General features: G+C 37.4%; 1 protein-coding gene across 3 annotated transcripts in view; it reads left to right on the top strand.

Annotated features, from left to right (window-relative positions):
* Window positions 1-15,426, top strand: part of LOC102526703 (cytosolic beta-glucosidase) — a 161,123-nt gene that overhangs the window by 125,709 nt on the left and 19,988 nt on the right. The window contains exon 5 of one of the 3 annotated variants that reach the window (XM_072945736.1): window positions 5,090-5,145. The exons of the other annotated variants lie outside the window; for them this stretch is intronic. Coding sequence (XP_072801837.1) covers window positions 5,090-5,130 — 41 coding nt within the window. The 3' untranslated portion in view covers window positions 5,131-5,145. The remainder of the gene's footprint in view (window positions 1-5,089; window positions 5,146-15,426) is intronic. 3 annotated transcript variants of the gene reach the window in all.

The following is a 15,426-nucleotide window of genomic DNA, read 5'->3' as shown; positions in this document are numbered from 1 at the left end:
CTTTACTTTCTTTTTCTGTTGATTTATCATTAGTGTAAAGAAAGGCAACTGATTTTTGAACATTAATTTTGTAACCTGCTACCTTGCTGAATTCTTCGATCAGCTCTAGTAGCTTTTTTGTGGACCTTTTAGGGTTTTCTATATATAGTAACATGTCGTCAGCATATAATGACACTTTTACCTCTTCTTTTCCAATTTGGATCCCTTTTATTTCTTTCTCTTGCCTGATTGCTGTGGCTAGGACTTCCAGGACTATATTGAATAGGAGTGGTGATAGTGGGCATCCTTGTCTTGTCCCAGATTTTAGTGGGAAGCTTTTGAGTTTTTCACTGTTGAGAACTATGCTGGCTATAGGTTTGTCATATATAGCTTTTATTATGTTGAGATATGTTCCCTCTATACCCACTTTGGCGAGAGTTTTTATCATAAATGGGTGTTGAATTTTATCAAATGCTTTTTCTGCATCGATTGAGATGATCATGTGGTTTTTGTCCTTTCTCTTGTTGATGTGATATATTACATTGATTGATTTGCGTATGTTGAACCAGCCTTGTGTCCCTGGGATGAACCCTACTTGGTCATGATGTATAATCTTTTTTATGTGTTGTTGGATTCTATTTGCTAAAATTTTGGTGAGGATTTTGGCGTCTATGTTCATCAGTGATATTGGCCTATAATTCTCTTTTTTTGTAGTGTCTTTGCCTGGTTTTGGTATCAGGGTGATGGTGGCTTCATAGAAAGAGTTTGGGAGTATTTCCTCCTTTTCAATCGTCTGGAAGAGTTTGAGAAGGACTGGTATGAGTTCTTCTTTGTATGTTTGGTAGAATTCCCCGGTGAAGCCGTCCGGTCCTGGACTTTTATTTGTAGGGAGGTTTTTAATTGCTATTTCTATTTCCTTTCTAGTGATCGCGTTGTTCAAGTGTTCAGTTTCTTCTTGATTCAGTTTTGGTGGACAGTATGTTTCCAGAAACTTGTCCATCTCCTCTAGGTTATCCAGTTTGGTTCCATATAGTTTTTCATAATATTCTCATATGATATTCTGTATTTCTATTTTGTTTGTTGTAATTTCTCCATTTTCCTTTCTTATTTTGCTAATTTGTGCTCTCTCTTTTTTCTTTTTTGTGAGTTTGGCCAGAGGTTTGTCGATTTTATTTACTTTTTCAAAAAACCAACTTTTGGTTTGGTTGATTTTTTCTATGGTCTTGTTAACCTCTATTGTATTTAATTCCTCTCTGATCTTTATTATTTCCTTCCTTCTGCTGCTTTTTGGGGCTTTTTGTTCTTCTTTTTCTAATTGATTTAGGTGGTGGGTTAACTTGTTTATTTGAGATTGTTCTTCTTTTTTGAGAAAGGCCTGTATCGCTATAAACTTCCCTCTTAGCACTGCCTTTGCTGTGTCCCATAGGTTTTGAGTGGTTGTGCTTTCATTATCATTTGTCTCAAGGTAGTTTTTAATTTCAGCTTTGATTTCCTCATTGATCCATTGTTTTTTCAATAACATATTGTTTAATCTCCATGCTTTTCTTTTTTTTCTCCTTTGTTGTTGATTTCCAGTTTCATGGCATTGTGGTCAGTAAAGATGCTTGAGATAATTTCTATCTTCTTAAATTTGTTGAGGTTTCTTTTGTGTCCAAGTACATGATCAATCCTGGAAAATGTTCCATGTGCACTTGAAAAGAATGTATATTCTATTTTTTGGGGGTGTAAAGCTCTGAAAATATCCACCAAATCTAGTTTTTCTATTGTAGTATTTAATTTCTCTGTTGCCTTGTTTATTTTCTGTCTGGAAGATCTGTCTAGTGATGTTAATGCAGTGTTAAAATCTCCAACTATGATTGTATTCCCATCAATATCCCCCTTTATCTCTGTTAGTAATTCTTGTATGTACTTAGGTGCTCCTATATTGGGTGCATATATATTAACGAGTGTAATATCTTCATCTTGTATCACTCCTTTAATCATTATAAAATGTCCTTCTTTATCTTTCTTTATGGCCTTTGTTTTAAAGTCTATTTTGTCTGAAATCAGTACTGCAACACCTGCTTTTTTGGCTTTTCCATTTGCATGGAATATCCTTTTCCATCCTTTCACTCTCAATCTATATGTGTCCTTCTCCCTAAAGTGGGTCTCTTGTATGCAGCATATTGAAGGTTCTTGCTTTATTATCCAGTCTGCCACTCTGTGTCTTTTGACTGGAGCATTTAGTCCATTAACATTTACAGTAATTAATGATAGATGTGTGTTTATTGCCATTTTGAACTTATCTTTGCAGTTGAATTGGTATATCCTCTTTGTTCCTTTCTTCTTCCTTTTGTGGTTTGGTAATTTTCCTTTGTATTATCATGGATTTTATTTAATTTTTGTGACTCCCTTGTACATTTTTGACTTGTGGTTACCCTTTTTTGTAAATCTATTAACCTATACCCGTTTTTAATAATCTGATAATAACATGATCTCAAACCCATCCTACTGTTAAAAAAATTTTTAAAAAGAAAGAAAAAAAATTCTATATTTCCCTGCCTCCCTCTCCCACTCTCAGTGATTTGTATGTCTTCTTTTATAATTTCGTGTTTTCTTTATTTGTAATTCATGAGTTATCACCTTTCCAGTTGTACGTTTCTCATTTCTGTAGCATCCTGCTGCTTTTCTATTTAGAATAGCGCTTTCAATATTTCTTTTAGCATGGGTTTAGTGTTGCTAAACTCCTGCAGCTTTTTTTTTGTCTGTGAAACTCTTTATTTCTCCTTCTATCCTAAAGGATAGCCTTGCTGGATAAAGTATCCTAGGCTGCATCTTTTTTCATTCAGGGCTTTGAATAAATCTTGCCACTCCCTTTTGGCCTGTAGTGTTTGTGTAGAGAAATCAGCTGAGAGCCTTATGGGGGTTCCCTTGTAGTTCACTCTTTGCTTTTCTCTTGCTGCCTTTAGAATCATTTCTTTATCCTTGACTCTGGCCATCTTGATTATGATATGTCTTGGTGTGGGTCTATTTGGGTTCTTCCTGTTTGGGACCCTCTGAGCTTCCTGTACTTGTATATCTGATTCCTTCTTTAAGTTTGGGAAGTTTTCAGTCATGATTTCTTCAAAAACCTTTTCAATCCCCTTTGATCCTTCTTCCCCTTCTGGGACCCCTATTATGCGAAGATTGGGACGCTTTATATTATCCCATAGGTCCCTTATGCTATTATCATTATTTTTTATTTGCTTATCTTGTAGTTCTTCTGAATGGGTGCTTTCTGTTGCCCTGTCTTCTAGATCACTAATTCGTTCCTCTGCATTAACTAGTCGGCTTTGCACAGCTGTTAGATCATTCCTCATCTCTGTCATTGAGTTTTCCCATTTTGCTTGGCTCTTCTTTATAGCTTCAATTTCATTTTTGACATATTTTATTTCTCTAAGCATTATCTCTTTTAATTCCTTCAGCAATTTGATCACTCCTTTTTTGAAATCTTGATCTAGTAGGCTATCGATGTCTATTTCATTGAGCTTTCTTTCAGGGGATTCCTCTTGTTCTTTTAATTGGGAAAGGTTTCTCTGCTTCTTCATCTTGCTCATACCTCTCTGGCACTGTGGTTTATGAAGTATCAGTTGTCTATTTTGGATCTTAAGGATTTTATCTATCTAATGCCTATTTAGGAATAGAACTTAGGAAAAAAAAAAGAAAAAAGAAAAGAATAAGAGAGAAAGATTTTTAAAAGAAGGGAGAAAGAGGGTTTGAAAACAATGTATAATGAATAATAGAAGAACGGGTTGTAGCAGAGTATTAATCGGGTGGAGAAGTCCTTTTAAAACCTTAAAAAAAAAAGGGGGTGGGGAGATGAATATATGTGTTTGAAGCCTGTGTCTAATCAATAACAGGACATCAAAACCCAAGAGAAATAGAAATGAATTAAGAAGTAAAAATTAAAAGAGTAATTGAAAATAGAACAGGTAAAAACCGATTAAAACAAAACAAAACAGAAACAAAAACAGAAAAGAAAAAAACAAAACAAAGCAAAACATAAACCAAAAAAAAAAAAAAAAAAAAAAGGGGGTTGTCGGTGTTCTCCTGGAGTCTGTGTGCTTTTAATGTGAAGTCCTTCTGTCTTCGTCCTGTTTTGGAAGCTCAGCTTGTTTTCATAGGCCCTCCGTTGGCGCCCTCTTCTGTGCTGCTCCCAGCACCTGTCGGCAAGCAGATCGCGCCTCCTCCTAACACGGGGTCAGATGCAGCTCTCCTCTGCTGCGGGCGGGCGGGTCACTGCCCCTCCGGATGCCGCAGTCAGATGTTGCAGACTGGCCAGGCAGGAGGGCGGGTCATGCCACCTCCCAGCACCTGGGTCAGGGGTTGTGTTCCTGCCCGACAGGCGGGGGCCGCTCTCCCCCTGCCTGCGCCGCCGGTAGCTCCGCTGCTCTGTGCGGCTGCGCGCTCTGCGCCGGCGCTCCGCCCCGGTCGCGCTCCGCCCTCGTCGTGCTCCGCGTGTGGGCTCGGGGAAGACCCAGGGGCAGCCTCTTCCCTGCTCTGAGCCAAGACCCAGCTGCTTGTTTGTCTTTGTGGAGCAAGTTCTCTGGGGTACCAGAATGGAAGGGTCCTATCTGCCCAGGGCTGTAGGCCCGTCTCAGTCTGGCCCTTGAGGCTGCTAAGCCCTTCGGTGCGGACGCAGGTTTCGTCTCTGCCCCCGCCTGGGTGTTAAGCGCCGGAGAATATGTCGGCTGTGCCTGGGCCCCGCCCCTCTTCCCCTGAAAAGTTTCCGCGTGTTTTCAGAGATGGGGGTATGCACCCTTCCCCCGAGAGCACATCAACCTTGCTGTTTTATGGAGGGCCCAGGTTGTTCTGTCCTGTACACCCACAGCCCCGGCGCCCAGCCCCTTGCAGTCCCCCGGAGTTTCCTCCGTGCAGCCGCCCCCGTCCTCCGCCCAGATTATGCAGCCTGGCCCTGCCCGCTGCTGCCTGCCCGTGTCTCGAAATTAACTGCTTTTATATTTATACCCTACCATGTTCCCCAAAATACACGTGATTGGATAAGAATCAGTGATGATCTCTGAGCCTTCTAGTGTAGCCTGAGCAGTGAGTTAAAGTACAGCATATGCGACTTCATTTCCTGATTTTCTAGGCTCGGTTCAACTGACACTTCCTCCTGGAAGCCTTCCCTGATTTCTCCACCATGAGGTAAGTAGTCCTCCTGTGTAATTCCAAAGCACTACTGTATATAAATTCATCACAACACAGCCTTGTATAGCAATTAACCATCCCCTAATTTTATCTGCCTCCCCAACTAGGCGTCCACTCCCTGGAAGGCAGTGACAGGGTCTTCTGTATCTTTGTGTGGTCACTAACACAGAGCCTAAGACATGGCATTCCTATCCCAAGCCATCCTCTATTATGCTACAGGAGCTCTCCTCTTAATAGACACAAGCCTGCATACATACTCCCCTGCAGAAAATCCTCTGAAGACTTCTTATTTTTTTGTAGGAGGAACTATAAGCTCTTTAGTTTGGAAAAAACATCTTTTATCATATGGCCCAGTCAACCTCCCAGTCCCATCTCTACCCTCATCTTGTGTTCTAGGCGCTTTGAATCTTTCAGGAGTTACATGTCCATTGACTCCTGCATTTCCTTACATTTTGAATAGAAAAAACAATCTTTCTTCCCATTGATCTCTGCCAGCTGAGTATTTCTCTTCTTGGAAATGCCCTGTCCTTCCTTAAAGACTCAGCTCAAACATTACCTACTTATTGGTATTTGGAAAGCACTTTGACCCAACATACTACATAGCCATCATTCAACAATCACCTACTAAGAGACACAGAGAACTGGGAACCAGAGACTCACTATGTGAACATGGAATCTCTTTACTTGTTTGCTTCACTTACCCCACTAGGCAGGAACCCTGATGGTTTTGCCCTCCTATTTCTCGCTAACAAGGCACAGTGTCTGGCCAATTAATGACAGTTTGGATGAATACATTTTCGGGCATTTCTTGGTTGTTGATTCATTATCAAACTAAACTCAATATTGGGTTTTAACAGCTAGTCATTTTACATATCATTTATGAAAATGTAAATGACTAGAGGTGGAACTTCCAGGAGTGAATTTTTTTTTCGGAGAGCTACTTTGTAAAACTCTCTGTATTAATTCTAGAAGAGACGATATCTTAATGCTACCATCTTTCTAATCTGTTCGTTTAGAATTCCATTTTTTCACTTTCATGCTTTCCTGTAGTTAACTTTTGCATTAACATCGTCTTTGGCATTGTATTAGATATAATGCTTTAATTTTCCAGGATAATGTATGGAGAATTAGGTATACAACTTCTCTACTGATAATGGTAATGCTGATAATGACAGTTTTAATGTTCAAATTCCTTGCATATTTTATTAAAATGTATACGGTTATTTCATCCGAGTTTCTTGAAGGAGCTGGGCGGACACTATTCATGCAACTTTATAGGAAATCCAAATCTTCTTAATTCTCATCTTTTTTTTTTTGTTCTTGTTGTTGAGCAGTAACCTAAAGATGTGCTTTTCATGAAGGAAAAAAATGCAGTATAGACAGATATAGCCTAGAAAGAGTGACATTCATTGTGTACACCACACAAATGCAGTCAACACATGTAGAGTCTTTTTAAATTTTTATTTATTTATTTTTAACACTTTTTATTGAGTTATAGTCATTTTATAATGTGTCAAATTCCAGTGTAGAGCACAATTTTTCAGTTATACATGAACATACATATATTCATTGTCACATTTTTTTTGCTGTGCGCTACCACAAGATCTTGTATATATTTCCCTGTGCTATACAGTATAATCTTGTTTATCTATTCTTCATATGCCTGTCAGTATCTACAAATTTTGAAATCCCAGTCTGTCCCCTCCAGCCCCTTGGCAACCACAAGTTTGTACTCTATGCCTACCAATCTGTTTCTGTTTTGTATTTATGTTCTTTTTTTTTTTTTTTTTTTTTTTTAGATTCCACATATGAGCAATCTCATATGGTATTTTCCTTTCTCTTTCTGGCTTACTTCACTTAGAATGACATTCTCCAGGGACATCCATGTTGCTGCAAATGGTGTTATGTTGTCATTTTTATGGCTGAATAGTATTCCATTGTATAACTATACCACATCTTGTTTATCCAGTTATCTGTTGATGGACATTTAGCCTGTTTCCATGTCTTGGCTATTGTAAATAGTGCTGATATGAACATTGGGGTGCAGGTGTCTTTTTTGTAGAGTTCCTTCTGGATATATGCCCAGGAGTGGGATTCCTGGGTCATATGGTAAGTCTATTCCTAGTCTTTTGAGGAATCTCCATACTGTTTTCCACAGTGGCTGCACCAAACTGCATTCCCACCAGCAGTGTAGGAGGGTTCGCTTTTCTCCACAGCCTCTCCAGCATTTGTCATTTGTGTGCTTTTGAATGATGGCCATTCTGACAGATGTGAGGTGGTACCTCATTGTAGTTTTGATTTGCATTTCTCTGATAATTAATTTTTTTGGGGGGTAGGTAATTAGATTTATTTATTTATTTTTTGGAGGAGGTACTTGGCATTGAACCCAGAACCTCATCAATGCTAATCAGGCTCTCTACCACTTGAGCTATTCCCTCCCCACTATAGAGTCTTATTAAAGTGAGCATCAGTTGGTTAAACCCACAACCGAGGCCCAGAACAGTTTCCAAGAAACCAAACCAGGAGCAATGAATTCTACGACGTCTTCTCTCCTGTCCTGGGAGAGCACACCCAAATCTGGATGTATTTACCCAGAGTGGAATCACGCTCATCTGATCTCTACTTAATCAAATTGCTGGATTAGTGCTTTTCTGGACTGATTTACTGCGTTAATTGACAGTCTCTATTCCGTCTCTAAAATCTGTTTGCTGACAGCCCAAACTGACCCTCATGGCCTGTGTGCTGATAGGCCACATATTTCAAAGTCAATTTCCTTGTATATTTATTTTTTGATGAAATGTATCCTGTGTGTAAAAGAGTATTTAAAACATTTATGATTCCCTTAAGAGAGAATAATAAAATCAATAGCTGGGTATCCACTGTCTAGCTTGAAAAATGGAAAGGTGTGTGCCCTTCCCTTAATGTATCCCTCTTACTGCTCTTCCTCCTGCCCCGGCACTCTCCCCAGGGTAAACAGTGTGCTGACTTTCCCCCAAATTACGCTCTAAATTTCCTTTATGGCTTTATTTGTACACCTGAAAATATGTTGTTTTCTTTTTATCTGTAAGTAAGTAAAATAATATGACACATCTATATCTGTATCTTCTGTGACATATTTACTTGGCTAAATATTATTTCTTTCCCTTGTTTTATTTTTTCCCTTTATATGTTGAGATGTTATGTGCTCAGTGGATTTGTTTTTGTTGTTGTTGTTGTTACCCAAACACCTGTAACAGAGTTATTTGACCACCATCGCCACCTCTTTATTGTCCTCCCAGATATTCAGGACCTTAAAAACTAACCTTAATCACACCTCTTTCCAATTTAAATCTTAATATTATTTTGGATTTTAATTCTCTCCTATTTTCCTCCAACAATTAAAATTTCTTATTGTTATTTTGCACAATGTTGATTTAAATTTACCAACATTTTCCTACTTATTTTCTTAATGTTCTATCTCAGATATTCTATCTGTGATTTTTTTCTTTCTGTTTAAAGCATATCCCATAGACTCTCCTCTGTGGAGAAGCTGGGTTGAACTTCTCATATATTACCTGTCTGAAAGTGGCTTATGGACAAGGAATGTGAATGGAAGGGATGCCTGTTTTACCAAAGTTAGGAAGACATACAAGTGATACACTTGGTTATAAATTTTGTGTGGCCAGAGGAGTGCCACTCTGAATAAAATACATATGGATTCATGGGAAGATATGAGTATCCTGGACTGGTGGTAAGACATTTGGAAGGAGACAGATTAGAAGGCTGAAGGCAAGGAGATCTGGGATAGAGGCATGAAGGTGGATATACGGGAGTGGGTACTAAGTGTAAAGATCTTTATAAGACAATGTTCATAAGAGAGCATCCTCCACAAAAGAGGTACTGAACAACCAAGTATTAAAAAAAAACCAGCCTTGGCTAGTTGTCATTGGACAGCCTCTGACACTGGTCACCCAGTGCTGATATGATGAGCATGTGAATGAGGTATCCATGGTGACAGAGATGGAGAACATGAATGGCCTCAACAACACAGACTTACTGTCATCAAGGCTGATGTAGCTGTTGCCACTGCCAAGTGGCCAACTGATTGAAAATAGACACCAATGCTGAGACCCTGACACAGCACCATTCTTTGAATAGACCAATAAGCCAATTGATGGCAGGTTGATCACACTGGGCTCTTTCTACCATCGAAGGTCCAGTGATTGAGTCTCATAAGAATAGATACATATTCATATATGTGTTCTCCTTTCCTGGCTCAACCAGCACCACTATTGAAGGACTTCTTCATCTTTGACCCACTGGTCCATCCCACATAATATTGTGCCAGTTTATGGCAAATAAACATGGAAGTGGGCCTATAAACAAGACATCTATGGATTGTATCATATAGTGGAGAATGGAGACACTGAATATCACTCGTGGCCCAGAAACCACCTGCAGTAGTGGGGGTTGTCTTTTGTTCCACTAGCCTTCCTCTTCTACGTTTCTCCCAGGAAAAGAGACCTGCTGGAGGTGTAGAGAAGCTCAAACATGCTAAGAAGTATAGTTGAAAGTCACAAGGGGTGGACTGATGGACAAGGGGGTGTTTTGCTTAGATGTCTCTTCATAGAGCTTAGTTTCCTAGCTGGAAATTCTATTAAATCTGACTCAAAGGCATAGAAAACAAACTTATGGTTACCAGGGGGAGGGTGTGAGGAAGGATAGATTAGGAGTTCAGGATTTGCAGATGCTAACTATTATATACAAAATAGGTAAACAAGGTCCTACTGTATAGCACAGGGAACTGTATTAAATATCTTATATAATGGCCTATAATAAAAATATGAAAAGGAATATATATGTATAAATGAATCACTATGCTGTACACCAGAAATTAGCACAACTTTGGAAATCGACTATACATCAACTAAGAAAAACAACAGAGATCCTTTAGATAACAGCTTTGTCACAGATTTTCTTGGCTGCAGTTAGCCACCTTGCCCAAAACCACAACCTTCCTGGGATGCTTAATATCTAATGACTGATCAAAACAGATGTGTAAACACCAGCCATTTTGGCCCAGCATGTAGCAATTTCCTTGGGCCATTTTATTTTCAGAGTTCCCTGTTGGGTAGACTGAAGCCTCCTTTGGGTTTCACTTTCCCCCTCTGTTCAATTTTCCTATCTTCCCTTTCCTTTCACAGTTGCTGATCCCAGGGCTGTTCCTTAATAGTCACCTGGTACATTAAACTCCTAGTGAAATCTGCTTCTGGAGCACCCAACCTGTGACAATGTTATACAAATGGAATTTTTTTTAAGAAAGGTAGGGTCAGTTTGCTAGCACAAAGAATATAGGGAAAATCTAGAAACTCAAAACCTTGCAATATTGAGAAAGCCAGCAGATTTGAAAGTGTCAACTAGCAAAACCTATCAACAGATAAAATGACCCAGGATAAAGTCGTATTATAGATTTGGCCCCCTCACTCATTATTCCAAATAGCCTTAACATATCTGCCATTAACCTGAGAGAGAGGGAGGTGTTTGGGACAAGAAAACAAGGAAATAAATCATGTCCGAAAACAATGTCTCTAAGAGTACTTCTGATATTATTACTGGCATGTGCAACTGACTGAAAGCAAATAGATCAGAAACTTACTAAGTTTCTAGAAAACCCATATTCACAAAGAAACTACAAAGCTAGGTTTTTAAAAAGCAAATGACCTTTTAGATTTAAAACAACCCTTGATTTCCAACTTTCCATGAGTAGAAGCTCAGTTGTGAAACTTGTACAAACCACAATGAATGAGTGATGAATCACAAAGCTCATCTTCCATGTGGCAAAGTAAGGAAAAAGGAATGACTTTATGGAGAGTGACACCACAGGGCATAAGACCAAGGGACAAAGATTCTTCCAAAAAGGGAAAATCAAGGTTTAATCAAGGAAAATCTCCCTTGAGTAAGGAGCATGCATCTATGTCTGCCCAGGGAATTCCGTGAATATTATATATTTTCTATTGATTTCCTTTGAGAATGGGAATATTTATTGCAATTATTATTATTTTTTCTATTTCACCGTTGATTTAACGGGATGGAACATAATGATGACTTTTTAGTTTGGAAGCATGTTTGAAAAGACTAATATGATGATCAGAATTCTTGGAATTTGAGTGGAGGGCAATAACTCGATGGGACTTTAGGTTGTGGCTGAGTGTTGGTAGAAGACTGGAATGGTTTGATGACTGAAGGACAAACAGAGGCAGGAATAATGCTGTGCATTAACCTTATCATTTTTGGTTATTCTATGACCCTCCAGCTCTTTCTTCTCCTTTGAAAGCAACTGTGGAGACCACTTGTTGAGATGGAAGATCCACAATATCCCTGGGGCACTGCCAGGGAGACAATTTCCCTGAAGAGTTGCAATAATTCAATTTGGACTTTAAGTGAGTGAGAAATACATTTGTTCTAAGTCACTAAAACTTGGGGCTTACTTTGTTCCTACACCATAGTCTAGCCTATTCTGACTAATATATTCTCTTTCTGGACCATCAATTAGGTTTATGCCAAATGTTTTCTCTCTATTCTCTATGGCTCTTACCTTCTTTCAAGCTTTCAATCATTTTTCTCCCTAGGATGCCTTCTGGATAATTTATTTGGATCTATCTTTCAGCTCATTAACACTCTTGCCTGTTGTCTTCAATTTTCTGTTTAATTTACCCATTATATGTTTGATGTTAATTAATTGATTTTTCATGTCTAGGAGTGTGACTTAGGTCTTTCCAAATCTATTTAGTTGCTAGTTATAGTCTCTTTTCTCTGCTTTTACTTTTAAGCTTCTCTTTTATTCCTTTAAACATATTGAACTTGTGTATTTTATACTCTGCAGCCGATATAGCAATTACAAAAGACTTTCATTTCTGATGTTGGCATCTCTTTGTTCCTGCTGGCTGCCATTTTTGTGTCTCCTTTTGTGTTTTGTGATTTTTGGCTGTGGTCTGCTCATTTTTCTTGGTACTTTATGTGTGCAAATTTCTTGAGGCCTAGGTTGTAGTTGGATTCCTCCAAACTCCATTTATGTTTGTTTAGGCTATTTGGCAGCATTACTAACACAGGATCACTATACTTGTCTGGGATTTTTCTTTTTTTACTGTTATTCAAATGGTAGCCTGAATCTGGACTGTAAAATTCTATAATGTTTGCTTATTGGTAACAAATTCTCAAATGAGATTTTTTTCTTTCTTCACTTAGCATAGAATCAATAAACACAATGAATTGATAAATGAAATTTTTCTTGTGTATCTTTTTACCTTGAGTATGCAGTCCTTGGAAACTGAGCCTAATGGAATCTGTCTTCATAGTTTCCATCTTTGGGCAAGTCCCAGATTTTAACTCCAGGTCTCTGTACCTTTTATAGCATCAAAGCAGAGCTAAGGAACTCCAGGGTTTACTAGAAACCTCTACATATAACCTGATTTTAGTCTCCTTTATCTTTCAGGCTTCCTGCTTTCTTTTTTTCTTTTCTTTTCTTTTCTTTTCTTTTCTTTTCTTTTCTTTTCTTTTCTTTTTTCTTTTCTTTCTTTCTTTCTTTCTTTCTTTCTTTCTTTCTTTCTTTCTTTCTTTCTTTCTTTCTTTCTTTCTTTCTTTCTTTCTTTCTTTCTTTCTTTCTTTCTTTCCTTCCTTCCTTCCTTCCTTCCTTCCTTCCTTCCTTCCTTCCTTCCTTCCTTTCTTTCCTCTGTGAATTGCTTCCTTTTGTGCCAACTCAGAAGTTCTTTTTAGAAGATTGAATATATATGTTTTATACAACACTCTAGTTGTTTCAGTCCGGAAGTTTGTTTAGAATGATCTAGTCTGCTATACTGCTTGGAACGGAAGTCACTATAGGCCACCCTCTAGAACTATAATCATACAAGTACACCTCTACCAGTCAGGTTGTATGCTTAGCGAAATTAGAGGTGTCTGTTACCAAACTGGCCTACTACAGATATTTTTTAGTATAACTAATTAATTTATAGCAATATTATCCTAATTGATTAAACAATTGAGTAAGAGAGCTTTTGTATATTATGAAATAATAATGGCAAGGCTCAATACAGATAAGTTTTTAAAAAACAACATTGAATTAGACCTGTTAAAAAAACAGCAAAAGATTTGGAAAAATTTGTAAGAATCTAGAAGAATTCTGTAATTAGATTATTTCACAACTGTCTTTAAGTTCTTGTTCCATTTTAAAGAAATAAAAATGGAAAGGAATGCTCTATGATAGGTATAATTTATGCAAGAAAGATGGTTGGGAAGCCAACTGAGAGAATTTTGCTTGTACAGAAGGTATTAGATTCACATGCAAAAATTAGTAGATAAAAACATTTTAGGTATGTATGTATCATTTTTTGTAATTCCTATATCTAACACATTTTTTCAATAAACCAGTTTTGAGTGTGTTAGAAAAGAGAGCTGCTAGGAATCTAAAACTCATACATGCATATTAGTCAACACACTTGGTACTGGACTCTGTGTATAGCAAAGTTCTTTGGAGGTGTTTGTTTTTTTCCCCCAATTTTATTGAGGTATAATTGGCAAATAAAATTGTAATAAACTAAAAGTGTACAATGTGATGATTTAACCCAAATTAATTAATACAACCACAAGTGTTGGCTGTAGGTTCTGGAAGTAGAAGGAGGGGTTACATCTCAGCATTGCCTAGCAAATAATTATTTTTCAAGAGAATATTTGTATTATTTCAATGTGGAAAGTCTTTAACCCCACTAATAATAAAATATGCAGCTTTAAATAATTATTAAATTTAAAAAATTCTCAAATTCATTCAATGTGTTTGGCTTTCCATACTCTATATTATTTATAACACATAACAACTCTGTCTGGAAGGTATTATAATTTTTCTTTCACAGATAAGAAAACAGAGATCCAGAGAAATTTACTTGCTCAAGGCCATAAACTAGAAGTGGTTGAATTCAGTCTTGAAACTATGGTTGCCTGGCTCTTATGCACAGATTTTCTTGTATAATATTGCATTACCATCTACCCTCTTTGGTATCACTCGAGCTTAATCCAGTTATGTTTAGCTCTGAACTACTAGCATTGTTTAATTTCTTTCATAGCTGAACTAAAAGCAATCCAAACAATCCATTTTTCTTAATCTAAAATGGAAGGATTTTGAACTAATTTTTTCCCTTTCCAATTAAATCATTGCCTAGGAGGACTTTAGTTCAGACATTCCATTCCCTCTTCAGCATTGTTATTAGACTACTAGCTCCAAGATGGCACTTTCTATCTTGTTCATCTTTGGACGCTCAAGATTTTCTGTCTAATGTGCCCAGCATGTAGTAGGCACTCATGTTTATTCGACTGAAGAATTCTCTTCTCCTTGTTGCAACTCAGAACTTCCCTTTGACTTTCTCTCCAGCCTTATCACCTTAATGGTCATCTCCTAGGATGATTTGAACTATGCTGTGGGGTATGTCTAACAGAGTTTCACAAAATTCTGAAAAATATCGCTTTTCCATAAAAGAGCAGTTTCCAAAAGAAGAAGTACTAGAAATAAAAGAAATGCAAATTAAAACAAAAATATATATTTCCAAATAACTTCCCAAAGTATCAAAAATATAAGTAAAGATTAGTGCTGGTGAGTTTGCAATGAAACAAGAAATTCATATATTGTTAGTGGAACTATAAAATGGTAGTTTATTTTAGGAAGAAATCAGTGAATATAATCTAAAACTTAAAATAAAATCCTTACCTTTGACTCACCAATTCCATTTCTTAAATGAGGAAAACGTCACATGTGAAGATGATCAAAATATCTTTATTTATAAGACTAAAAACTATAAACCACTTAAACTTCCAGTAATATTAAAATTATTACATATATGTAGTAATTCATATTAGTAGAATATTGTACTGATATTAAGATTATGTTTTAAATAATTTATAATAATGTATAAGATTCTATTTTACTTAGGCTGATTTCCCACAAAGCAGAATCTGAGATGAAGGTTTATATGTAAGTAGTGTCTTTAGGAGGGGATTCCCTGAAGCAGAGTTGCTGAGCCAAGGAGAAGAAAGCAGGGAGAACCAAAACAGGAATGTGTTTTTGATTGGATAAAGAAGTTGTTGGTACACACACACACACACATACACACACACACACACACAATGGACTACTACTCAGCCGTTAAAAAGAACAAAGTAGTGCCATTTGCAGCAACATGGATGGACTTAAGAGATTGTCATTCTAAGTGAAGTAAGGCAGAAAGAGAAAGAAAAATACTGTATGTTATCACTTAT

Source organism: Vicugna pacos, chromosome 2, assembly GCF_048564905.1.
Source record: "Vicugna pacos chromosome 2, VicPac4, whole genome shotgun sequence".
NCBI lineage: Eukaryota > Metazoa > Chordata > Mammalia > Artiodactyla > Camelidae > Vicugna > Vicugna pacos.
The sequence above is the reverse complement of the archived record's forward strand: the minus strand, read 5'-3'. Positions and strand labels throughout refer to the sequence as shown.